Below are 25,442 nucleotides of genomic sequence, written 5' to 3'. Positions count from 1 at the left end.
AAAATAGTTTAAAAGTTAAATTGCTAATGGACCCATTAATATTTTTGTTCAGTAATATTAAAAAGATTTGTTTGGAATTAAGATTAAATAAATTTCAAATAGTATTTTTTGAGACTAGCATTAGCGAGAAAATATATTGCAATTACTAGGAAAATTATGGAATTGAATTTATTTCACTATCTATATGGAAAAAAATAACATAATTTACAAGATAATTATTTTTTTCTTTCAGAAAGTTTGGAGCCCTCATTTGGATTATATGTGTTTAAAATTTTGAATTCTTCTGCTTTTGTGTGGTGAAATGTCTCAATCCATGATATTTATCTATGCCATTATAGTTTACATCTCCTATCTTTTTTTCTTTCCTTTCTTTCTTTTAAAAGTAGTTAGGAGAGTGTTTAGGGTGGTTTTAGGTAAGGAGTATACAAAGGGTATGTATTTTTTTCTACTTAGTAAAGGGGGGTTAGAGGGGCTTTTGTTATATGCCATGTATACTTATTAATATTTTATAATTTGTATTAAGTTCATTAATTTTATGTGTCATGGTTTAAACTTTAAATAAAGTATTCAAAATAAGTCTCAGGATCATCAAATATATTAAAACACCATCTGCAATTTAACTAATTTTATGCTCTTCTTGACCAACCCTAAATCCCTTAATTTCCAAATCACTCCAAATTGCTTCTCCAAGTGGTTCTATAGGTGGAGATAAGGGACTGTGCAAATATTTGACGATTAGTCACTACTTTAGCTTTAAGATTATTATATAATGGCCTAATCCAGTTTACAAAAGTCAATCAAAATCCAAATTTTTTTCAAGACCTTAAATAAAAATTCCCATTCCAGTCTATCAAATACTTTTTCTGCATCCAGAGCCACTGGAGCACACAAATCTCATCTTTTTCTTTGCACTAAAGGGATGATACTAAGTAATCTGGTAACATTTTCAGTTAAATGTCTTTTTTTTTAGAAAACCTGTCTGATCCATATTTATTAATTTAGGTAGGAGTTTAGTCATTCTATTTGCCAAGATTTTTGAAATAATCTACATTTAATAATGAAATAGGTCTATAAGATTAAAGTTTTAAAGAATTCCTATCATTTTTAGGTATCACCATAATATTGCCATCAAAAATCATTCTGGGAGAGTATTGGTTTCTGAAGCCTGAATTAATAAATCTTTAAATTCTTTATAAATTTCAGGCAGGAATTAATCCTCGCCTGGAGATTTATTACTCTAACTGAGTAATGGGAGCACTTAATTCAGTTTCCTCTTCCAGACTTAATCAAGGCAAAATTATCTGTGATAAATATCTATCTATTTTATTTTAGACTTTAAAGATTCTGAACTATACAATTTAGAATTAAATTTCTTAGAGAATTAATTTATCTCTTGATGCTTATAAGTAATAACATTAGTCTCCTTTTTAATTGCATTAATTGCCTATGCTTATCTTCAGAACCCCATTTTTGAAGATCCTTTTCCAAATTATTTCTCTCTAACTGATCAATCTCTCTCATATAATCCTTTTTAATTTCAGAAGTAAAACATAATTTGACCTTTTAAATATGCTTTCAAAGCATCCCATATAATAAACTTGTCATTTTGTGTCACAAAATGTCTTAATTTGTGTCTAAAACTCACAGAAATCTTTTTTTCCAATAATAAAGAATTCAATCTCAATCTATAAATCATTTTCTCCTTATCAGACATTTCAATTGTTGTTAATAAAGGTGAATGATCAGATAAGATCCTTGAATTATAATCAGCTTCAAGAATCCTAGTTTGCATTTGTGCTGAAATTAAAAATAAATCAATTCTAGAATAAGAATCGCCTACTCGAATAAAATGAATAATCCTTCTCTCTAGGATGAACCTCTTCCATACATCTATTAAATTCAAGTGTCTCATTAATACTAATGTAGTTTTTGCTGCTTTTGTTCTCATCACTACTCAAGTGGATCTATCTAATAATGGATCTAAACTGAAATAAAAATCCACTCCTATTAAAATATTTTCATGTGGCTCTACTAAATTAAGAAATGTTTCTTGAATAATTTTCTCATCATCAATATTTGGAGCATACAAATTTTAAAAAGCCATAATTCAGTATACTTGAGAATGTATCAATACATATCTCCCTGCAGGATCCATCACATCATTTTGAATTTTAATTGGAAGATTCTTTTCTAACAGAATTGCCACACCCCTTGCCTTAGAATTAAATGCAGAAGATACTACATACACAAACCAGTCCCTTTTTAATTTCAAATGTTTTTTTTTTCAGTTAAATGTGTTTCTTGGAGAAAAGCAACATCAACTCCCATTTTCTTAATATGTGCCAACACTTTTTTTTTATGGTCCTGTTTAACCCATTAACATTAAAATTTTAAAATTTAATTACCATACTCATCTTAATAAACTATAATCAATCCCTTTCATGTTACTCACTTTACCTCCCCCACAAATCTCCTCCTAATTCCATTGTTTGATATCTTATGTGTCAGTGCACATCTCCTCCAGCAATCCAGATAAAAAAGACATACTAACATTGAAAAAATGTATAATCCCATGCTTATAACTATATATGTATATAGATATACAAGACAATCCCAGTAATACTTTGTGCTTTGCTGTACTGCGCATATGCAAGTTCAGTTCCAGGTTCCCGAGGCCATCTCTTTGTAGTTGCAGGTGAGTGACACCAGTAGAGGACCCTTCGAAAGGATCACTCACCCAGGGAGGAGTATGAGCACTAGCTCCCTGCTTCATTGTTGAGGTAGGCCTCGAATCTCTTCTCATCCTTTCTTCTTCTTGGGCTCCAGCTAAGGCTGCAGCTAATTTATCTTTTCTCTGAGGCATTTTTATTGTAAAGTAGAAGTACTTAAATGCTAATTGAGCACTTTTTAAAACTAATTTACCAAGGGAGTCAGGTCCTCACGTACTGATCCAATGGCATCACATGATCTCCCCTTCATTTTCATTTACAGAAATACTCTACCACAAAAGCATATTCTGCAGTGAGTGACTCCCCAAGCTTTTCTACCTTTTATAAAGCACAGATCAGAAATGTGATGGAATAATTTTCACTTGCCTAAATGACTTGCAGGTTATTAATACTCAAGAATGCTCAACAATATCCAGGACAAAGCATTTGCACTTGGATTTCTTCCCTGCTGACCTTAATGCATGTAGTCAGTGATGAACAGGATGTAAGGGCATTCTGACCATGGAAAAGTGGTATCAGGGCAAATGGAATCCATCAATGCTGGCCGTCTATTGTTGGACACGGACATCCAGTTGGTATTGCATGGCATAACTGCAGTAGTTAGGTGCACCTGTTTGTTTTGAAACTTTTCCCATTCATGCGTCTTTAATTTTTAATTAAAGTGTTCATACTTTTTCCTTTTACCAATTAATATTGCTGCTTTTCAAAATGGCTGCTATTAAAGTGCCAAATCTGCAAAAAACTGTAAAATGGCAAGAAGGAGGAAGAGACACCATCCGTGACTGCAGACTCCATTTCTGACATGTAGAACAAACATACACAGGATATCACCACATCATTAAAATAAACTCAATGGGAAATTAAATCTGCACTTGAGAGGTCTATACAGTTGATATCAGCAATTGACGATCGCTGCCTTAGAAGTTGTGGAGGCTGGTTTGGAATCAGTTAATGAACATTTTAACAAGCTTGAAACTCTTTGTTCTGAATTGTCTGCTATCAACTTCAAGTTAGCTTGAAAGTGGTTGATTTGGAGGGTAGAAACATGCATCAAAATATACAGATCTTGGGCTTAAAAGAGGACATGGAAAGTGGCCAGCTGACCAACTTCTTTTCAAATTTACTCATGAAGGTTTTTGGAAGCAAGTTTTTTTTCTAAAAAGCCTGAGCTTGACAGAGTTCATCGATCCTTAGCTCCCAAGCCAATCTCAGAACACAATTCATGTTTGGTAATCCTTCACATAGAATAATACAGCACAGCACAGGCCCTTTGGCTTTTGATATTGTGCCAACCCATATATTCCCTGCCAGAAAAAAAGTACTAAACCCTCCCTACCCCATAACCCTCTATTTTTCTTTCATCCATGTGTCTAAGAGTCTCTTAAATGCCCCCAATGTTCCAGCCTCCACCACCACCCCCAGTAAGCCATTCCAGGCACCCACAACTCTCTGTTTTTAAAAATTTACCCCTGATGTTTCCCCTAAATTTCCCTCCCTTAACTTTGTACAGATGTCCTCTGGTATTTACTGATCCTGCCCTAGGAAATTGGTGCTGGCTGTCCACCCTATCTATGCCTCTCATAATCTTGTAGACCTCTATCAAGCCTCCTCTTATCCTTCGATGCTCCAAAGTGAAAAATCTCAGCTCTGCTGACCTTGCCTCAAAAGATTGGTTTCCCAATCCAGGCAACATCCTGGCAAATCTCCTGTACAGCCTCCGGTTTCATTATTACTAAGTAAAAGATCGTGTTATCCATGAGTCTTATCTGAGAAGAAATATGAATCACCAGTGAAACAAATTAGAACCGTTGAATCATGAAGTTTACGAATATGCGAAAAGAATATAAAGTCATGTCTGAGCTGTACTAGAAAGGATTCAAACCTATCTTGTTATATTCACTTTTGAAAATGGTCACAAGGAACTTTTGAAATCAGTGGAAGAGACATGCAAAGTTTTGAATGAATCTCCTTCAACTTCAACTCTAATATGAGCTATTAGTTGATGTCTGAAGTTTTTTTCAATTCTGATGGTTTTTCTTTGTTTTATTTTGAGTGGGGAAAATTTGGCTATTCTTTTTGAAGAATTGAAAGAGTAATGTTTTGTTCGCTATATGATGTAATGATTTTGTGGTTTATAATTTTTTTTTAATTTGAGCTTATTTTGTTTTTTGTTTGACAGCAAAAATTTAAATGGAATATATATTTTAATTTTATTAATGTTGACAGTAATGATCTATTTTGGTTATTCATTTATCAATAGCGCAAGTAATAGTGTGTGTAGTTTATTAGGGAGGCTTGCGAGCATGCCTCAAGAACTGCCGTGGACCCACAACACTCAGGGCTTGTCTACCTAGCATGTGAAGCCTGGATACAGCGGACTGTGCAGAAGAAACCAACGTGCAGAAAGGCAATTCTCAGCAATGCATCATGGAGCGCTAAGAGTGCACAGGGAAACACATACAGAACACTGCTAGCCATCCACTGCATCCTGATCTGTCTCCACTATGTCTTGTCACTGGGTCCAGATAGGCTGGGGCTGGAGAGTGAGGCTGATGACCTTTGCAACTCTCTCTCACTTTAATCCAAGTCGAACACAAGTCATGACTTCAATCGACTTTGAAGCCTTGGTCATCTTCGACCACGAAGGATCAACATGATGATGAATTTATTATCTGACCATGGAAAAATAGTTGCATGCTTAGCTTATGAAGTGGTCATGGGAAAATAGAGCCAATTAGAATAATGTACACACACATAATCTATTTTAAGTAAGGAAAATCTTAATCAAGTATAGGTTTTAGATATCATTTTATTGAGCTTGAAAAGTAATAAGTGGATCTTCTTTGGGGTTTTTCTTAAAATATTAACAATGTGGTATTATTTTGAATGCTTGATATTTGTTGAATTTAACAAGTCAGCTTATTTGTTTTTTTCAGATGATAGTGTGAGGGGAACACAAATTTATTAGACATGCGCATGTATTGGGTTTATTTACTGCAAATTTTTAAATTTTCATTTTGGTTATATTCTTTTATATAATTGATCATTGTCTGGTAAAATTATTAATTACTTTTTTATAATAAGGAGCTATACTAGGATTCTTCATCAGAAGCACAAGGATTTAAAATGTGTTTTTTCAGCTTGTTGCTGCATTGTTTAGCAACTTTCAGTGCTGGTGGTACTGGGGGTGGGTGTTTGGGTATAAGGAACAGATTTTGCAAGGTTGTTTTGACTTCATGGTTTATACAAGCTGTGTTACTGCATGAATTCAAGCTGACTGCTTGGAGAATGATGACAAACTGTGCCGGATTGTTTTCAGAATTAAGACTCATGATTACTCTAACCAGACCTATATCTTGGAACATTAAAGGGTTAAATAGTACAATTAAAAATGAGAAGCGTGTTTGCTCATGTCAGGCATCAAAAGGGAGTAATTGTTTTTCTTCAAGAAACTCTTATCAAAAATTGTGATCATGCCAGACTTTTTTTTAAAAAATGGAAAGGACAATGTTTTCATTCCTCTTCTGATCTTTTTTGAACATCATAACACTCTATCAGATAAATATGGTCATTATATTATTCTTACAGGTAAACTATATAATAAATGGCAAATTTTGCTCGTGTATATGCCCCTAACACTGATGATCTGGAATTTTTTTCAGCCCTACCAGATTCAAATCTTTACTCACTGGTGTTGGGGGAAGATTTTAAACTGTTGGCTAAATACTGTCCAGGATCATTCATCGCCTAAAACTGCCACTGCTGCTATAATTCATTCATTTTTAACAAATTTTGGTTTTTCTGATGTTTGGGTTTTTTTCATCCTCACAGTAGAGTATTCATTTTTCTCTGGAGTTCACCATTCTTATTCTTGGATTGATTATTTTTTTAATTGATCGCATCAACCAAATCTCAAATATCAAAGAATAATGATATCTGGCCATGCTCCTATTATTTTCTCTTTGAATTTTCCTGACTCTCCTTCTATAAATAGGCACTGGCATTTTAATTCTACCTTTCTTTCAGATAATTTTGAAATTTTATGGATATAAATTCTTCAACAGTTTCTAACTTGATTGTGTGGAACACTATGAAAGCATAGAGGACAAATTATCTCTTATACCAAGAAGAAGACTAATAAGATTAGATTTAATCAGATTAAACAAATTTACCTACAGTATGCACAAGTTAAAAACCCTAAATTATATTAAAAAAAAAGAGTTGAACTTGAGACTAAATTTGATCTTCCTTACACTTATCTCATTGAACAGCAACTTCTGAGGAGAAAAAGTCAATTTTACATTCATGGTGAAAAATCCAGTAAGTGTCAACCAATTGAAAGGAATGGCTGCTAAAAGACAAACACAAAGATTCAGATGGATGACAGTATGGACACTATTGATTATTCTAAAATGAATGATACCTCAAGAGAATTTTACTCCAAACTGTACACTTCTGAATCTAATAATGATAATAGCTTAAGATAAACTTTTTAGATCACATAAATTTTTCTATGCTTTCTCAGAATAAACTTACAAGTCTGGAGACACCCATTTCCTAAGGGGAAATACTTTCTGTGATTTCTTCTTTACATCAGGTAAATCTTCAGGACCTGATGGGTACCCTGTTGAATTTTTAAAATCTCTTTTCTAAATTGCTTGTGCCCCCAAATAAGCTCTGTGTATAATGACTCATTTAAACAAGGGAATCTTCCATCATCCTTTAATGAAGCTTGTATTTCTCTTATTTTGAAAAAGGGGAAAGATCTACTCGAATGTGCTTCTTATAGGCCTATTTATTTACTTAATGTTAATAAGAAGATTTTGGATAAAGTATAGACCCTTAGATTGGAGAATATTTTATCATCAATCAATTTTGAAGATCAAACTTGGTTTATTAAAAATTATTCTTATTTTAATATACACTGATTATTGAATAAATGTATTCTAAATGTATTCTTTCTTTAGATGCAAAGAAAGTTTTTTATCAAATAGAGTGGGGTTATTTATTTGCAATCCTGGAACATGGATTAAATTATTATATTTATGTCCTACTGCTTCAATTTCTACTAATCTACAACAATCAAAACCTTTTAAATCTTCATCAGGGTACTCATCAAGGCTGTCCTTTAAGTCCATTAGTTTTTGTTTTTTTTATTAGAACCATTAGCAATTGCCCTTCAGAAATGCAGAGACTTTACAGGGATTTACAGGAAGAGCATTGAGCATCTGCATATTTCCTTATATGCAGATGATCTTTTGCTTTTTGTTTCTAATTCAGATGTTCTTTACCAGACATATTATCTTTGTTATCTCAATTTAGCCAATATTCAGGATACAAGTTGAATCTGCACAAGAGTGAAACATTTATTTTCCTTTAAGATTGTGAAGGATAAATTTACTCAGAACAAGTCAAGAAATTCAGTGTTTTACAGCAGCATCTTAGTGAAAACATACATATTATAACCATCTTATAACATTTCTATAATTTTTTTTTAAATTGTAGTGCATAAAAATAAGGCAGTGTCTTTGGTCCATTGATTTTTCAGGAATCTGATGGGAGCAAGGAAGAAGTTGTCAATAATTCAAAATAACTAAAGAGTAATTTACAAGCCTGCAACAAATGCACTGCAATGAATTACTACTAGACATCCAAAATTATTTTGCCCAGATATAGAGCTGTATGTAGCTATACTGTTCTTGAAAGGGGATACAGTCTTATTAAACCTTGCTGCCCATCCTAGTCATTCCTACATCCCTCAAATCCCCTTCAAGTCCAAAAGGTGAGCAGAATTGCAGACATTTTCAAGCACTCCTCTCATCTGGCCAAACTGCTCAGCATGTCAGGATTATGCCAGAATGCAAAAATAACTGCAGCTTTTCCCTACTGCAACCCCCTTTCTTTCACAATTAGGACACGAGATAAATTACTTAAACTTAGATTGTCTATTCAATTGACTCATTTCTCTAAACAAGAAAACTCAGCCCATCCATCATGACACACTGCCATTCTTCTCCAATATCCCCATTGAAGTCTACCAAATTAGTTTGCCCCTTTCTTGGAACCTCACATTTAAGTCTATTTTAATTGGATTTGAATCACATGAAAGCTATTAATAACACCCTATTTGACTGTGCCAAAGGTAATATTGGAGAAGCACAATGATTGAGAAGTTGGAGACACAGGTCAATAATATGGGTAAGTTTAAATACTATGACCTACAAATTCACTTTTTAATTTCACACCATATTGTGCAGCTGACTGCTTATTTCTTGATAGCAATTATCAGTTATCCGAACTAATTTCCCTCTGTATACTCAGAGCATTGATTCTTGCTGCTTTATTTGTTTATTGTCAACAGGCTTCTACTCTGCATCATCCAAAACCATAACATCATGTTTTCACATTTTCTGACAAAACCCAACTATGAACCACATATGCAAACTTCCAAAACTGTATAAATGCACAAATGAAAATAAAATCTTGAATGAACTAAAAGATGGGAATCTTTATATCTGATCAACTTCAGGAGATTCAAAGGATATAAGCATTCTGTTCTGAAATGTTTCAGTTGTGATTATACAAATTTTAGTCTATTAATACCTTGCTAGGATGTTGCCAGGACGTGAGGAATGAAGTGTTGCCAATACTTGAGGAACTGAGTGACAGAGAAAGATTAGGACTTTATTCCCTGGAGTGTAGAATGTGGGGAGATTTGATAATTATTATGGAGTACAGATGGAGAAAATGCAAGTAGGCTCCCCCCCTCCCGCCATTGAGGTTAAGTGAGATACAAATCAGAGGACATAGGTTAAAAGTGAAAGGAGAAAAGTTAAAGGGGAATACAGGGTCAACGTCTTCATATAGACAGGAGTATGAATCAAGCTGCCAGCAGAGGTGATGAAATGCAGGTTCAATTTTAAAATTCAAGAAAAATTTGGGGGGTATATAGAGGGACGTGGACTGGTTGCAGATCAGTAGGTTGTGCACTGTAATGTTTTCAGGCTCATTACAATTAAGACGAGATGAGAACTAATGCATCAAATTCGAAATCAAGTATTAGTGACCCTTCCCCACCGTCCATTCCGTCAAACACTTCAAATTTGCACCACACGCATGCGTCGCAAAATCAACTCGAGGGAAGGTTTCGACGCTCCTCCTCCAGTTGAGAGCCATTTTGTAACCCAAGAATGGGTCACCTGAAGAGAAGAGCTTCACTACAAAAGTGTCACTATTTTACTGCGGCCCAGGATGAAAGAAGTTACATAAAACAGTAGAAGCTAATATCAGTCCACGTTTTCCTTTTCCATTCCTCGAGAAACGCAATCAGTCAGTGCTAATGGAGTAACCACTTGCTTTTCTGCTTCTCCTGGAAGCCATTTTAAATGAACAGATTTGTCACTCAGCCCTGGAGTCATTACAGCCGAACCTGATTGGCTGTTGTATCCCGATTCTTACCCTGATTGGCCTGCACGTCTTACGAATGGCCTAACTGCATTGCTCCGTCAACCGAGCGGTGATTGGCGAAGAGAAGGGGGCAACTCGTCAACCGGTGGGTGATTGGTTCACTCGCACGGGGTGCGGGGGGGAGGCGGGTTCTCCGCTCATTCGGGGCATAAAAAGTAGGACACGTGCCGAGGGCTGTCTTTCAAAATCTGTGACGTGCGACGAGGCTTTCTCTCGACTCCGCCGATCGCTCCCGCTGTCGCACGTGGGTTGCGAGACGACCACCACGACCCGTTCGAAGGAAAGCGGGGGGCGGGAGAAAGAAAAACAGCGATTTTCTTACAAAATGGTGAAGCTAGTGAAGGTAACGCGCTGGCGGTCGCCCGGAGAATCGCCGGCCTTTAGCGGCCCTGGCTCGGCGCCGCGCCGAGGCCTTGGCTGCCGTTTCCATTTTCCGAGCCTACTTGGCGTGATCGAGCTCCTCTGGAGTTTTCGTTCGATCCCCCGGCTCCTCTCCCAACGGACTTGACTTTTACTTCGTTGGGGGGGGGGTTTGGGGAGGGGGGGGGAAGAAGAAGTTGCGTTTGGTCGGTGTCGTCGATCGCTCCTCTTTTTTTTAATCGCTTCCCTCCCGCGCAGGCCCCGGCGTCCGCAAGGACTTTTGTCCACGCCATCTCCACGTCTCGCGAGAGGCCCGCGCCGCCAGGCTGTGCTCCGCGTGGCGCTCGCGGGCCGGCCTGTTCGGTGCGTTCCCCCCTGGTCGGCGGAGCACCGTCTGCACATGCGCGGATCTGACCCACGTTGAGAAAACACGTGGCCTGCGAGCGCACTGATCTTTTTTTTGTCAGACTGAACTTTTCTTTTGTGTAGTTAATGCTTAGCTGGAAATTAAATGGAAGATGTGGTAATTGGGGAGACATCTAGGTAAAGAATTAATGTTACCCGACAGTGCCTTTACAGTCATAGACGTACAACATACAAATGACCGTCGAAGACCTTCCTGTATTGAAACATCTCTCAGAGATTCGAGTGTCAATCTCAACATTTAGGAGCCTTCATTCCCCTGCCACCTGTTCCTGATTCCAACTCTACTAGATGGAAAATAAATATTCTCAGATCTCCTTAATTTCAGTCCTGAAAAAAAAAGTTTAGACCCCCCCCCCCCCCACGAAGCATCAAATTCCTTGCTCCAGATTCCAGCATCAGCCTTCTGCTGACTTGGTGCTCCAAGCCAAATCGCTTTACAGCTTAAAAGATACTTTGGTATCAATGGAAATTGTCCTCCTGAAAGATTGGGAGTGATCACTTTTAAAAATGGACTGGGTTGAGGGAAAGGGAATTGAATAGTTCGTAGAAAGGTTGAATTTCAGAATTGGGATTTGTTGTCACCAACACGAGTTGAAATTTGTTGTTTTGCGGCGGCATTACAGTGCAAATATTGATATAAATTACATTTAAAAAGAAATAAATTGGTGCAATAGAAGAGAAAATGAGGGAGTTCATTGTCCATTCAGAGGGGAAGAAGCTGTCCTTGTGTCACTGGGTGTTTGCAGCAAGTTTTCACGATTTTGCCTTGGTAACTAGTTAGTGCAAGTGGTAGAATTTATGAATCTTTCTGCCCCACATGTTGTGGATTGGTCTTTCAAGTATTGGATTTGTACTTTGAATGTAATCATGACTCTCATTCATCAGGCGGGTAAAAAACAAGCCAAACCCAAAAAGGCTGCACCACCACCACCACCCCCCCCTGAGGATTTTGAAGAGTCCACTTCTGAAGAGGAAAGTGAAGAAGAGGTAATTGTAATACTGGGTTCATAATATCAGTTTATTACAAGATTAATATGGATATCCTTGTTTGTCCATAGACATGGAGATAAACTTCAAAGACTGCAAGATCAGGGCACAGAATAAAGTTTCTTGCCAAAAGAATCAATGGCAACATTAGAAATATGTTTTCTTGGACATTTATTTATGATTTGGAATGCGATACCAAGAGTAGAAATGTAGATTTCAAACATTTTTGAGAACAAAGTTGCAAGGCTTCAGGGTGAGGAAATGTTTAGGCTAGCATATGGTTTAGGGCTGATGATCAAATGCTTTTAGTATGTTGTCTTGGGGCTAACATTTGTCCCTTGTGCAATATCACCATCTTGCTGTCTTTTAAATTGATAACTTGAGTACTTCTAGGATCTCTGAAAGTGGCCACAAGAAGTCTCTGGAGATGCCAGTATAGTTTTTTTACAGGAGGCTGGCAAATAATATAGTTATCAATTTGACAGATGGGAGATCAAGCTCAAATACTGTTGGGAATTGAGTTTTTCTGTTTGGGTAACTACAATTTGTTGCTACATTTCAGATTAACTTTTCAGTCGTAGTATTTGCAGTTTTTTTAAAATATAATTTGAATTTTAAATTAGGAACTATTGGCACCTCCTGTTAAGAAGACTGCTACTCTAACTGCCAAGGCAACCCGACAACCTGTCAATAAAAAGAACGGGAAGGCTGTTAAAAAAGAGAGTAGTGAAGATGAGGAAGACGACGACGATGATGAAGAGGACGATGAATCTGGTGAGTATTCAATGTCGGTGCTTGTTTGTAATCTAGTTTCAGGTACAGTAGCTTGCATTTCTACAACATCTATTCAGTAATATATAATGTGTCCTTTTATGAAAGAACACTCACATGCGGGCCAGCATATGCTTTGATAAAATGCTTGGTCAGATTTTTGAAAAAGTTTATAGAGGAAGGAATTGTCACAGATTTTGAGATTTGTTTTGAAAATCAAAGCCTTGGTATGATCTACTTTGGAGATATTTCATCCAAATTTGGATGAACACAAATCTGAGTACAAGCTGAAAGAAGATTAGAAGTCTAAAATGAGGCCCCCATAGCAATATAGGCCAATGAGAATGCAGCTGTTATTAAAATTAAATACAAATTTGAAGTAGGATTCTGGGATGTTTTCCAAGATTTGATGAATGTTTTGACCCAGAATGTCAAGAATTTCTCACCATGTTGTTGCTTGATCTGTTGTATTTCTCCATCTCCATATTCCAGCATCTGCAATCTAACTTCTAGCCTAACTATTGCAGTGGTTGGAGCATAACATTGTTCCTCAAGTCTCACTTTGTACTTTTTGTCATTGTTGTCCTCTGTTCTGTGCCCTAGATGTAAAATTGGAAAGGATGTTTGAATACATTAATAATTTGTTTTAAAGGAGCCTAAAGAATCTGGGAAAACTTTGTAACAAATGGACTTTTCTTTCAGAAGAAGAATCTGAAAAACGTGTGACTAAGCAAGCTGCTAATTTGATTGAAAAAGGAGAAGATGATGAAGAGGAGGAGGAGGAGGAAGAAGATGATGAAGAAGATGATGGTGAATATTTAATGATGGCTGTTCAAACTGGGCTCTTTGCAATTATGCATTGATTATCAAACATGATTTGTGAATTTACTTTTTCGTTTAATAACTGAAATCATTGCATTTTAAATGGCGATGTTTCTTGGGGCACTTGCTCAATGATTCGTATCTTTTTTAGTGCAAATGTTTTTCAGTAGAAATATCTGAGTTAATGGTGATAATATTTAGAGCAATTTTTAAAGATAGTTGTGAGGCTACAATGACTAGAGTGGAAGCAACTTAAATGGCATTTCAGAATGGACAGACACTTCTGCCAAATCAAGCTGCATTTGATAACAGCATCATTTGAAAGTGGGTGGTATGACTTGGCAAATGTTACACTGCAATTGACCAAGATTAGAATTGTAGAAATTGTCTCCTGCATCCCATATTTTTGAAAGTACCCCTCTGTACACTGGGAGTAACTGATCTTGTTTCTTTCATCAATTTAGATAACTTTTTGAAATATTTGGTTTTTAGTTGCATAACAATTTTATTTTTGCATTCCAAGATGTGGCTGTAAAATAGACAGTCTGGAAGAATCTTGGAATTTTCAGTACTGTCATTTAGATTTTTTTTCCACTGTTAAGCCACAAGTATGATAGGATGGTTAAATGTTTCAACTACATTCTGGATGTACGGTTGCCTATTTAAAATGGGAGAAAATGCTGGAGAAGCTTAGTAAGTCAGTGCCCTTTATGTGCTAAAGGCAAAGATACATAACAGACATTTCGAGCTTGAGCCCTTCATTTGTGTTTTTACTTTAACCACAGTGTCTACAGAATTTTGTGATTTATTATTTCAATAGCACATTCAACCTGACAAAATAATCTGCACATTCAAACACCTTTGGGAATCCAGATAACCAAAACAGCTGCCTTACTGCCACTGTAAGAGATGGCTCTAGTAGACTGTGGTGTGTATTCATTGCTGCTATCCTTGTCCTTTATTGAAGACTGGTTCTTGTTTGTGTTCACTAACTACTGTGCCCTATTTTAAATGTGTCCAAGAGTACAGTGGCAAACCTGGTTCATCATGGGCATCCTGTCAGTTGAAAGCAGTGCTGCCTCAAGTGGGCAGTCTGTCATAAAGGCCTCCATCACCCTGATCACAATCTATTCTTGCTCCCTTCAGACTGAAGGTAAAGAAGCCCACCTGCAGGTTCAAGAACTTTAAGCAACAGCTCCCTGAACTACTCTAACCATAAACTACCCCCTGAACCCCAAAGGATGTGTGCATTACTGAAATGTCACTTATTTTTCTTGGCACTAACTGCAACTATGAATATTTAGTGATTGTTTCATATTTATCATCTCTTGCTGCCTTGCATTTCTGGTCATTTAAATTTTTTACTATTGTAGTTGGTATATTTTATGCACCTGTTTGGCTGCAGTAATTAATAATTCTGGTACATTGTATTATTATTGATAATAATAGTCACATTGAACAGGAACATTAAGGATGTCACTTGTTTAACCATCCCCAATGTCTTGTATGAGAAATAGGGGTTGGGTATTTTACATTGGGTGGTTGATCAAATATTTGTGGAGATGCAACAATACAGAAGATGTGATTTTGGATTCTGTCCACTGCAAAAAGTGTCTCCAGTGGTTAATTTTCACCATCTTTTTTTCATGCTTGCCTGCATATTTGCTATTTTCTTTTCCATCAATTGAATTCTCAGGTTTATGTTGAATATTATTGTCGGCTCTAAACCCTTGTTTGCTTTTTAAAAAATTAGAATCGGAAGAGGAAGAGGCTATGGATACAGTACCTCCACCCAAAGTGAAAAAAACTGCAATGGCAAAAGTTAAGAATGTCAAGGGAGAGGAGGAGGAGGAGGACGACGACGACGAGGAAGACGACAACGACGATGACGACGATGATGATGATGATGATGATGAAGAGGAGGAGGAGGACGATGATGATGAAGAAACTAATGGTAAATTTTAAAACATTTAAAATGGTTAAAGGATGCATGATTTGTGCAGTGATCATTTAAATTTGCTCATGCCAGTAGTGTTCCTCATTTCTTGGCATGATTAGGCTTTCAAATGTGATAGGGCCTATGAATTTTCTCAAGTTCTATTACAAGTGAATTTATTGTAGGGAGGGATGCTAAAGGGGTATTTAATTATTGAAATATTCCTGTCATTCAATGCAAATTAAGGAATCAGCCTTGAACCAAGCACTCAGAAGGAAAACATTGAGTAGCTTCTTCCTATTTTGCAGATGTAATTGCTGTTTAACTGGGGATATCCCCCATCCCTTTAAATTAATCCACAAGTGTGTTGCAGGAAGTAAATTTGTTTAGTGGCCATTTTTTTGGTGGATGGACTATACAGTGCTTGACACCTTGGTAATCTCTGAATGACTGCCATTGAAATTCCTTGCATTTGGTTTCATAGAAACTTGTCCACCTTGTTCATGTTGATCATCTATGCTAATCCTGTTTGACTTCATTAAGCCAGTGTGCCTTTTGCTTTTTGTTGGTGGGGGGGGGGGGGGAGTGTAAAAATGCCCAATCCTGATGGGCAAAAACTTGGAAGTTACATTTTTCATTTGCTTCTTTGTCTTGATGGATTTTTTTGGCTTGGATTTTCTTGCAGAGTTGCCTGTGCCAGTGAAAGCAGGAAAGAGAAAGAAAGAAGAGCAGAAGACTGTGACCCCAGCTAAAAAACAGAAGATTAGCAATTGCGGTGAGTGCAGAGAAATTTGTTATTTTAAACAAAAGCAGTCTGTCAAAATTTCTCGCGAGATTCCTTGGAGCAGAGAAATAACTGCATGGTAAAATTTCCAAATGAACATTGTCATTGTCAGTCTGGTGGTTAAGGAAGAAATGGAAATGTGGGAAAGATGGATTGTTGGGGACCCTTTGGGGTGTGCTGCATTGGTCATAAGATTTCCTGGACCATTTGTGCTGAGAACAATAGAAGTTACAGTCTTAAAAGTGGATGGCATTGTATTCAAAATTAGAATTGGAAGCTTGCTATTGGTTCTATTGAGCAGAAGAATTGTTTATGTTTGAATATTGCAGGGATTACAAGCATTAGAAGATGACAAGTCTTGGTTATGATGCCACATAAATAGAAATAGGTCATTTATTCTTTCATGTCTTCTTCACCATTTGGAGGGATTCAAATCTGAGAAAGTTCTGACATAAGGTCCCAGATCTGAAACATTGATTTTCTTTTCTCGCTAAAGCTGTCTGACCTGCTATGAGTTTCTAGCATTTTGTCTTCATTCAGATTTGTAGTGTTTCTAATTGTTTGGGTTCAGTGTTAATGCAGATTATGATCATATGCTTGTTGAATGTTCTTTGAATTTCCTATTATGCCAATCACTCTTTATGTAGTAATCCAGAGCCTTTTACCTTTTGAGCTTTCTGTACAATTTACACTCTTGGCAGTTGTACTACTTCGGGGGGCAAGCTAGTGCTTGTCTCCGAATTGCATGAGACTTGAATTTTCATCTCACTTCAATGGCCTGACATTAACCAAATTTTCAAGGCTGGTGCTTGCATCTGCATACTAAGGTATCTGTCTCCTGAAATTTCAGCTCTGATGATAACTACATTAGCTTTTCATCACTGGATCTGGTCAAATCTTCAATTATCCAACTTGTCTACAGGTCAACTGGTAGGCTACTTGAGTTGAAAGAGGCTTCTATTTCTTATTTCTGATTGGAATCAGTTTTGGCAGAATGCTTTAGTTTAATTTACTGAAGAATTCATTTCTCATGGTTGGAATAGTTCTGATTGCTCACTCTGTTTTTCCAAAGTGGTATCAGTATTTAAAATAAGACATTGGTTGCCATTTGTAAATATTTCAGTGTTTATCTTTTAGAAGCCAAATCTCTACTTGCACAAATGATGACCATCAGAAGGGACTTAATACTGAAGTGTGTGATGCTGGTTTTGTTTCTGATGTGTTGGTAGAGGGCTTCTATGGATTATTGAAGACTCAGAATTGTGTACTTTTTAACTGTTCTCTGCCTGTCTTCAAGCAGCTTTTTCACTTTTTGTTGGAAACCTGAACTCTGAGAAGAACTTGGATGAATTGAAGAAAGCACTAAACGACTTCTTCACTAAAAAGAAACTTGCAGTTACAAGTGTTCGGATTGGATCTTCCAGGTACATTAGCCACCTAATTAGGACAGAGGGAAGAATTTATTTTGTTACTTAGCTGAGGCTAATTAATGACATATACCAATATATTAGATGGGCAGCATTGATAGAAGTCCAATTTACATAGGATTAGATTTTCATTGGAAATATGCCACTTATTTTACATCCTAAAGTAGCTGACGATCATAATTATCTCCAACCAAGGAGATAAAAATGGTTTTGTCATTTGCACTTGAATCTTGCTGGAATTACAATTTTCAATAAATGTTTTCATAGCATTTATTCAAGCAGCATCTTGGATGTGAAATGGCCAGTTCTTATATTTTTAAGTGGCCATATTCGTATTCTGGGTATTCTGTTAGAATTGTATTTATTTTCAATGAATCTCATGAGAACTGATTTATTACTGAGTTCTGAGCATTTTGAATTTTAAATTTCTTGTAGGAAATTTGGTTATGTGGATTTTGAGACTGAAGAGCAATTGACAAAGGCATTGACATTCAATGGCAACAAAGTGCTGGGGCAGGTGGTCAAACTTGACAAAGCACGCAAGGAAAACAATTTGGGTAATAAAAAAGGTACGAGCAAACGTTTCTTGTCTTTAGTCATGGCAATCCTTGCCAGTATCCTCAAAATTGATGGGTTTCCCCTCGAGAGAATGTTGACAGTGTGCCATCTATCTCCATTTGGCATGGCACCTTTTTGTCACTAATGAAATTAAATTCAAGTACTCTCATGCTACCTTCCTATCTCTTTAAACCATACCCCCGTAACCCAGTTAAGTTTGTCCATGTGGAGTAATAGCTGAACAAAAATAAGATTCTCTTCCAACAGAGAGGGATGATAGAACATTGTTTGTAAAGAATCTTCCATTCAAGACAACACAGGATGACCTAAGGGAGATTTTTGAAGATGCTATTGACATTAGGATCCCTTCTTCTCGTGATGGCACAGGAAGTCGTGGGTATGTTTTTAATTTTGGTGACTTTCTCTCATTCTACCCACCTCCATTTGTTAAAACATAAAATACCAAGGTGGTTTCTAAATAGCTATTTCCATTCTTTCAGCATCGCTTATATTGAATTTGAAACTGAGGCAACTGCACAAATGGTGTTAAACCAGAAACAAGGTATGGAAGTTGAGGGTCGGTCCATCATTCTTGACTTCACGGGCATCAAGAGTACGTTTAAAGGAGGGCAAACAGAACAAGGTAGGATTTTTTTTAATCTTAATTTTTTTAAATTCCCTATTCATTCCTCTGGAACCTTGAGGCAATTTATTTTAATAATCACATGAATTTTGACTTAAAGCCTTTGATAGCTGGAAATGATGAATACTCATCTGATGAATATGATGATTTTATTTAAAAAAAACCTCTAAATAGTCAAGTACTGATCCAGCTTTTGTGGGTGGGTGAAAAACTGAATTAATAAACTGTTAAAAATCTTAATTGTATTGAAAAAAGAAAAATTATTAATTAATTCAATGGAGAAATCTCTCACCTGCTGAGCATTTTCTGATATCTAGCATCTGTTGTATCAAACATCTAACAGAGTAATTTTAATTATTAGGCTCTGATACACTCATGGTGAACAATTTGGCATTTTCTGCCACTGAAATGTCTCTTAGGAATATTTTTGAAAAAGCATCATCATTCAACATACCAGAGAGGAATGGCAGATCCAGAGGGTATGATTTTGTTCTTTTCCTATTCCCTGCCACTATTAGTTTTCCTATTTCAATGCAACTTTAGAATTTTTTGTCTTCTGAAACTAGACTTGAACATTCAAATTATACTCTAAAATGTTGAATTTTTAAAAAAAATTTTAAGCTTCAGTTTGTAAAATCTGGTTAATTTTATGAAACATGGATGTTTTTGTTTATCTTTTTAATTCTAGATTTGCAATTGTAAAATTTGCATCAATTGAGGATGCCAAAGAAGCCCTAGAAAGTTGCAACAATACAGAAATTGAAGGAAGAAATGTGAGATTAGAATTCTTCAACCAAGGAGGCAGTGGTGGTAAGAATGACCATACATATATGCCATCTTTTGTTTTTACAATGATCATAATCTGCCTTACTGCAGTCACTAATTATATTGTCTTTTAGGAGCCAGTAAGACCTTGTTTGTTCGTGGCCTTTCTGATGATACAACTGAAGAAACATTAAAAGAAGCCTTTGAAGGAGCTGAAAGTGCCAGAATTGTGACAGAGAGAGAGTCTGGCAGATCAAAAGGGTACTACATTTTTAATTTTATTCCTTCTTGTTGAGCTCCTTGCTGTCTTAATTAATGACAGTAGATGGATTCGCAAGAGAAGAAGAGAAAAACACAGCCTGACCTGAAGTTGTAGATAAGTGGTCAGGTTGTGTTACAGATTTTACAATTTTATACAGTGATACATATGTAAATTGCATGAATTTTAATTACTTTTGAATTATTAGGGTACATTGTATTTTACCCATAATTAAATTAGTGCTACTGCTGTTTTTTTTAGTTTTGGCTTTGTGGACTTCGCGTCTGAAGAAGATGCTAAATCAGCGAAGGAAATGATGGATGATGGAGAAATCGATGGATGCAAAATTACACTAGACTTTGCTCGACCCAAGAATGAAAGCCAACGAGGTGGCAGGGGTCGAGGCGGACCTGGTGGCATGGGCCGAGGTGGATTTGGTGGCCGGGGCCGAGGTGGATTCGGTGGCAGAGGCCGAGGAGGTCGAGGCGGATTTGGAGGTAGACAGATTTATTCCAAGAAAAATAAGTTAGCATAAAGGATCATAATTTGATGCTTTATTTCCTTGAATTTAAGCACAAATATCCTTTTGAATACTGCTGTTTTGTACTGAGAGAACTGAACGTATTGACATTAATTCAGACAGTCAGTACAGAAAGCAGTAAGTACAGAGTATCCCCATTTTCTGGCACCTACAGGGATTGCATATACAAATTTTCTGCTTGGCATACACCTATGTTCAGAATAAAAGGAAAAGACCATGTAATTTGGAAAAAAATTAGTATTTAATTATGTAATTATTTAAATATTACTTTAATCGGGTAATTGCCATCACTTACAAAATTTAAAGTTGAACCCCAGTCGCTGGTCCTGAAACAGTGTTGCGCTAGCTGCTACGCCAAAGGTGCCGCTGTCATAATTGCTCTCCCCCAAATTTTCAGAAAGCTTCACTAATAGGGATAAAGTAGGGAGACACTTTGGGAGAGTTGCCCAAGTGGCATTGGCCACCTCTATCCTGGGTGATGCCATTTTATTCAGACACACTACAGTATTCAAACAGCTGTTATAGACCAGGGTGCTCCCATCTTCATCAAGGGTTTGTGTTGCTTTGGAGAACATTTACTTTTACAATTTAAATTTTTATTTATTATTTAACTTTTTTTTAATTGATTTATTTCCCTTTTGACGGTTGTTTGGGTTTTGGGTTAATTGAATTCTGGATAATCGGGATTTGGCTTTATGGCATTATGGCAATTGCTTTATTATGTTGAAGGTATAGCATATCAGTTGATTAGCTGTCTTTTTTGTCCTTATCCCTTTTCTATATCGATTGAGACAGATTTTCATCTGCATTTTCTATAATTACACACCAGAGACCTTGTTAAATAATTTTTGTGGTTGTTTGACCTCCAGATTTCCTTTTGTTGTAATGTGTCATTTAATTTGCAGTACTTTTTAAGATTTGAACCTGAATCTATATTTAATTTTGCAGGATTCAGAGGTGGAAAGATGGGCAATCCTCAATCAAAGAAATATTTTGATTAGAGGTTGATAAGACTGCTTTACCATATCAGATTACCTCTGATTGCCTCGATCGGACATTCCAGAGTTATGCATGGTTTGGATACCTGTGCAGCTTGGAGTGTGGTGGGAGCTCTGAGTTTCTGAATGGACTTGCAATTAAGACAAAAATAGTTGGTACACCTTTGTGGATTTTTGTCAAATTTGTTAAGTATTCTGTTTCACCAATGTGTAAATGTACTGTTCCTTTTTTTTTTAGTTACAATGTAAATGCAAAATAATGTTTTAGAATGTTGTGCTTTGCATACTGTCTGATGGATTAAAAGATACCTTGTTTCATGTTTTGGGTATTCAATAATGTGCATTAACCTGGTTACTAAACTTGTTTACAACACTTCTGAAATAAGGCACCTAAAGCACCACCAAAAATTTGAAACTGGCACTTCCATTTTCATGTTGTGAAGTAGATGATGTTGTTTTGCTATTCAATTTGGGCATTTTGCTTTGAAAATAAATTCCCTTTCAACAGTCTTTGGCTTCCAAGTAGAGAGCCTTGTGCACAGCTGTGCCAGGGATCAACTCTAGGTTAAATTTGTGACTTTTCTCCATGCTCCTGAGTACTTGGGTTTAATTACTTGGCTAAATCAAAAAAATGTAATTTGGCACAATGTGTACTGACCTTGGAGCATGGGTAAGCAAATACCTTGGTCCATTTACATCTATAGATGTTAAACTTCACGAGTCCTGAACAGCAGTAACTACATGCCATGAAACTGGAAGGTGAATTGCAGGTTAACCAAATATGTACCAGGATAGTTGGTAATAAGGCATTACTTGTGAAGAACCATCTACACCAGGGGGACGGGGGCAACCTTTTAATTTAGACATACAGCACAGTAACAGGCCATGTCAGCCCAAGAGTAGGTACCGAGGGTGTAGGTTAATTGGGCTGAAATAGCCTGTTAATGTGCTGTACTTCTAAAAAAGTTGACCACCCATAATCTACACCGTGGTTAAAATAACCAGTGATTATTACAATAATGTTAAAATAGTCTCTCAAACCAACTGAGTTTTACAAACATCTCAGTGTTTGAGGTGTTTATCGCAAATTAAAGGCAATGTGCCCAGATTATAGTAAGTTGATCATGAAATGGACTGAGAGCTTGATTGATCCCTATGCAAAGGGAAAACTTGGGCTATTGTAACTTTATTTTCCTAACTTTTACAATGTTATCCTAGTATTTCGTGTCTACACTTTGAGATTGCAGATTTGGGAGTGCTGTAAGCAAGAGTTACTGTATATACAGAAGTTTTTTAAATTTAATTTTTACAAAATGAAAGTATCCAAGGTGCAAGATTGTAGAAAATATTTTTTAAAAGTGGAATAAATGGACTTGCTTCCCTATTGAATGTGCATTAGTCTTTTATAAGCTGAGAAAAAAAAACCCTTGAGGTTTACCAGTTTCAGACTGAGATTTTTTTTTAATGCAATTTATTAACCTTGGGTACAATTTGATTTTGTTGACTCATTTGCAGAATTTTCAGCCATAGCTGATTGCTGGAGAATCTAGCCTTGATTGGGTGAAGAATGGATATGGATGGGACAAAGGGTGATTATTTTTTTAATAATGGGATGAGGCCAAAATTGCCATGGTGAAACTAGATATTTGAGACTAATGAAAGGATTTGGAAAGAAATACAAATAAGAGCTGAGCAAGATTGTATAGTTCTGAGACCGGGAATTAAACTAGAATTTATAGAATTGTCACTGATTACATACTTGCTTCTGTCTGGGTGCATTAAGGCCCGTTGCAGGATTGAGTTGAGAAGCCACCTTTGAACATTACAGGAAGCGACAAGTGATAAAAGATGAAACCTCAGTCATATTTGTGAAATGAATGAAGATGTTGGCACAGCTGCCAACCAATCTGCTTCAAGAGAAGGTAATTAATCTGTGCCAAGAAAGATGAAGTGCAAATGAATTGCTGCCTCACTTGGAAGGACTGGGATAGTGGATGTTATGCTTGTCCTTTCCAGAACAACTTCCACAGGTTTCACACTCAACCGACTTTATTTTTAATGAGCTGTTTCAACATACTACCACCGACAACCCTTTACGTGTTCCTCCCTGTTTCTGACCAACCATGTGCATTAGCATGCAAGGAAATGTAGTTCTATATGGAACATACATAACGCATCTTTCCTCTTTAAAAAAAAACAAGCAATACTCTACCTCAAAAGCATATGTACAAGATACAGAAGACTGCACAGCTAATGGTTTGCATTGGTTTTGCAAAATATTTCACAAGGCCATTCTAAAAAGTACCATTTCTGAAAGTTCGACCTGGACAAATTTCACACCAGCAAAAATATCAATGAGTCACACAAACATTGAACCATATAAATGTTGCAGCAGAACTTGTCCTTTTATCTGGGTTACGGATTTCCTGCCTGGACTGATAAAACAATATCTTTGGCAATGTAGGTGGACTGACAGATCCAGCTCTTTATCATTTTTTGGATACTTTCACCTGCTCCAGCATTTCCAAGGCCTTTTCTTTCACTACTTCAAACCTTTCAGATACAATTCTGGATGCAAACCTCCTGATCTGTAGAGATCTGCTTGTTTAAGCAGCTCACCCAATATTAAGCACATTGGATGTGGTTCTATCACCAGTCATGTCAGCTTGAACTATTGCCACTTTAGCTATAGAAGAGGTAGTTGGATGCTATGTTTGCATTTCTTGTAACAGCACGTTACCATCTTTGGAAAGCTTGATATCTCCAGCACCAGATGGACCAGTACCTCTTGAATACTGTGCTTCCATGATAGTTTACCCTGTAGATCTTCCAGCTCAGCATGGAGTTTCTGTAGAATTATTTGGGCATGTGACTTGTTGAAAGCTGTGTATCTGCGTGATTCTTTGTCTCAAGTTCTATTTGTAGTTTACTGCCTGCGGAAGTTTTCTGTGACATTTAACACATTCTCTGGAGTTGCCATTTGACAGTTTGCTTAGAATCTCTTAAATGTTTTTGAAAATTTGCAGTCTTCTGATTTGCTTTTTCTGTCATTTCTATATATTCTTTCAACAATTTAAAAAAAAAATGCTTCATCGTGTGATATGGTTATGGCAAAGTCACCTTTTGTTCCAATACCAATGCCTGAGAATATTTAGTCTTAAGCCTTCCATAACTGAACATTTTCAGAGCTGGCATCATCTCTGCTGTCATTCATCCTGTAATTGCTCCAGCCCTGACTGCTGATGTTCCAAGGTTGCTAAATGCTCAATGGAGATGCCCATGTTCTTTTGTTTCCTCTATGCATCCACTTCAAACTGATCCTCAGTCACTTGTATCTCAAGTTTGTTATTCTCCTTTGTTAAATTATCAATTTTGATATTTTTTGGTCTGTTGGGTATCCATTTCTTGTTAATATGTTCATATTCATTGACAGAGACTTAAATTTATTTTTCGGGTGGACAATTTCAGATTCAAGAAACATCCTTTGTGTCATAGTCTTTTTTTAAAATGGTTGCTTTTCATTCAGTAACTGGAATGATCCATTCTGTTTCATCAGGCAGCAATAGTCTGCAGTGAATCCACAAAGAATTCCTCCATTTCTTCGTCCACTGTATCCTTTTTTTTCTTGGAAGCACCTGCAAATGCAGAAAAATGCTACAAAGCATTTTGCAAAATGATTCTTATTCCCACATTTGTAGCAGGACTTTCCAAGGCACGACACATCTTTGGAATGTCTACCTCTGCACCTGCTGCGTTTGTTTGAGCTTACCACTTTGCTTTGTTGTAGCTTATCTCTGTACACCGCATACACTGTTGTGTCTATCTTGTGCAGCTCCTTGGCTCATATGGTCCTTGCCGCCCAACACAAATACACAGGTTTTTGCAGAGACAAATCTTTTTCACGCAACACTAAGTCCATTATCTGGGATTCTGCAAACTATTCTGTCTTTAATAGAGTGTATTTTTCAA

The 25,442-nt window shown here is 36.6% G+C and overlaps 2 protein-coding genes and 2 non-coding genes across 7 annotated transcripts in view; 3 read left to right on the top strand and 1 right to left on the bottom strand.

Moving 5' to 3' along the window:
• Positions 1-10,950, bottom strand: part of chrd (chordin) — a 215,032-nt gene extending 204,082 nt beyond the window's left edge. For both annotated transcript variants that reach the window (XM_069897075.1, XM_069897076.1), the window contains exon 1: positions 10,188-10,950. The gene's annotated coding sequence lies outside the window, so the exon portion shown is untranslated. The remainder of the gene's footprint in view (positions 1-10,187) is intronic.
• Positions 10,326-22,857, top strand: ncl (nucleolin). Of its 3 annotated transcripts, none has more exons than XM_069897079.1 (15): positions 10,326-10,524; positions 11,868-11,969; positions 12,593-12,743; positions 13,443-13,550; positions 15,316-15,516; positions 16,184-16,273; positions 17,583-17,706; positions 18,145-18,278; positions 18,535-18,664; positions 18,768-18,910; positions 19,272-19,389; positions 19,599-19,720; positions 19,810-19,936; positions 20,196-20,431; positions 21,424-22,857. In XM_069897079.1, the coding sequence occupies exons 1-15, from the start codon at positions 10,522-10,524 to the stop codon at positions 21,474-21,476; spliced, it is 1,842 nt and encodes a 613-aa protein (XP_069753180.1). In that variant the 5' UTR covers positions 10,326-10,521; the 3' UTR covers positions 21,477-22,857. The 3 variants fall into 3 exon arrangements, with proteins under 3 accessions (XP_069753180.1, XP_069753179.1, XP_069753178.1); XM_069897078.1 differs by having other exon boundaries at positions 10,371-10,539; positions 13,446-13,550; XM_069897077.1 differs by having other exon boundaries at positions 10,372-10,539.
• On the top strand, positions 17,436-17,505 carry LOC138743763 (small nucleolar RNA SNORD82). Its single transcript, XR_011345060.1, has one exon. It is a non-coding gene; the product is annotated as a small nucleolar RNA SNORD82 (small nucleolar RNA).
• LOC138743764 (small nucleolar RNA SNORD20) lies at positions 19,022-19,100 on the top strand. Its single transcript, XR_011345061.1, has one exon. It is a non-coding gene; the product is annotated as a small nucleolar RNA SNORD20 (small nucleolar RNA).
• Positions 22,858-25,442: the final 2,585 nt, after the last annotated feature.

The sequence above is a fragment of the Narcine bancroftii genome, chromosome 9, assembly GCF_036971445.1.
Source record: "Narcine bancroftii isolate sNarBan1 chromosome 9, sNarBan1.hap1, whole genome shotgun sequence".
Taxonomy (NCBI): domain Eukaryota; kingdom Metazoa; phylum Chordata; class Chondrichthyes; order Torpediniformes; family Narcinidae; genus Narcine; species Narcine bancroftii.
This window is presented reverse-complemented; position numbering and strand designations above follow the sequence as displayed.

Excerpts from the sequence above, each read along its gene's own strand:
- ncl (XM_069897077.1), top strand. Across the intron at positions 16,274-17,582 it reads ACAGAAGATTAGCAATTGCG|CTTTTTCACTTTTTGTTGGA; the intron begins GTGAGTGCAGAG and ends GTCTTCAAGCAG. Across the intron at positions 19,937-20,195 it reads GAGTCTGGCAGATCAAAAGG|TTTTGGCTTTGTGGACTTCG; the intron begins GTACTACATTTT and ends TGTTTTTTTTAG.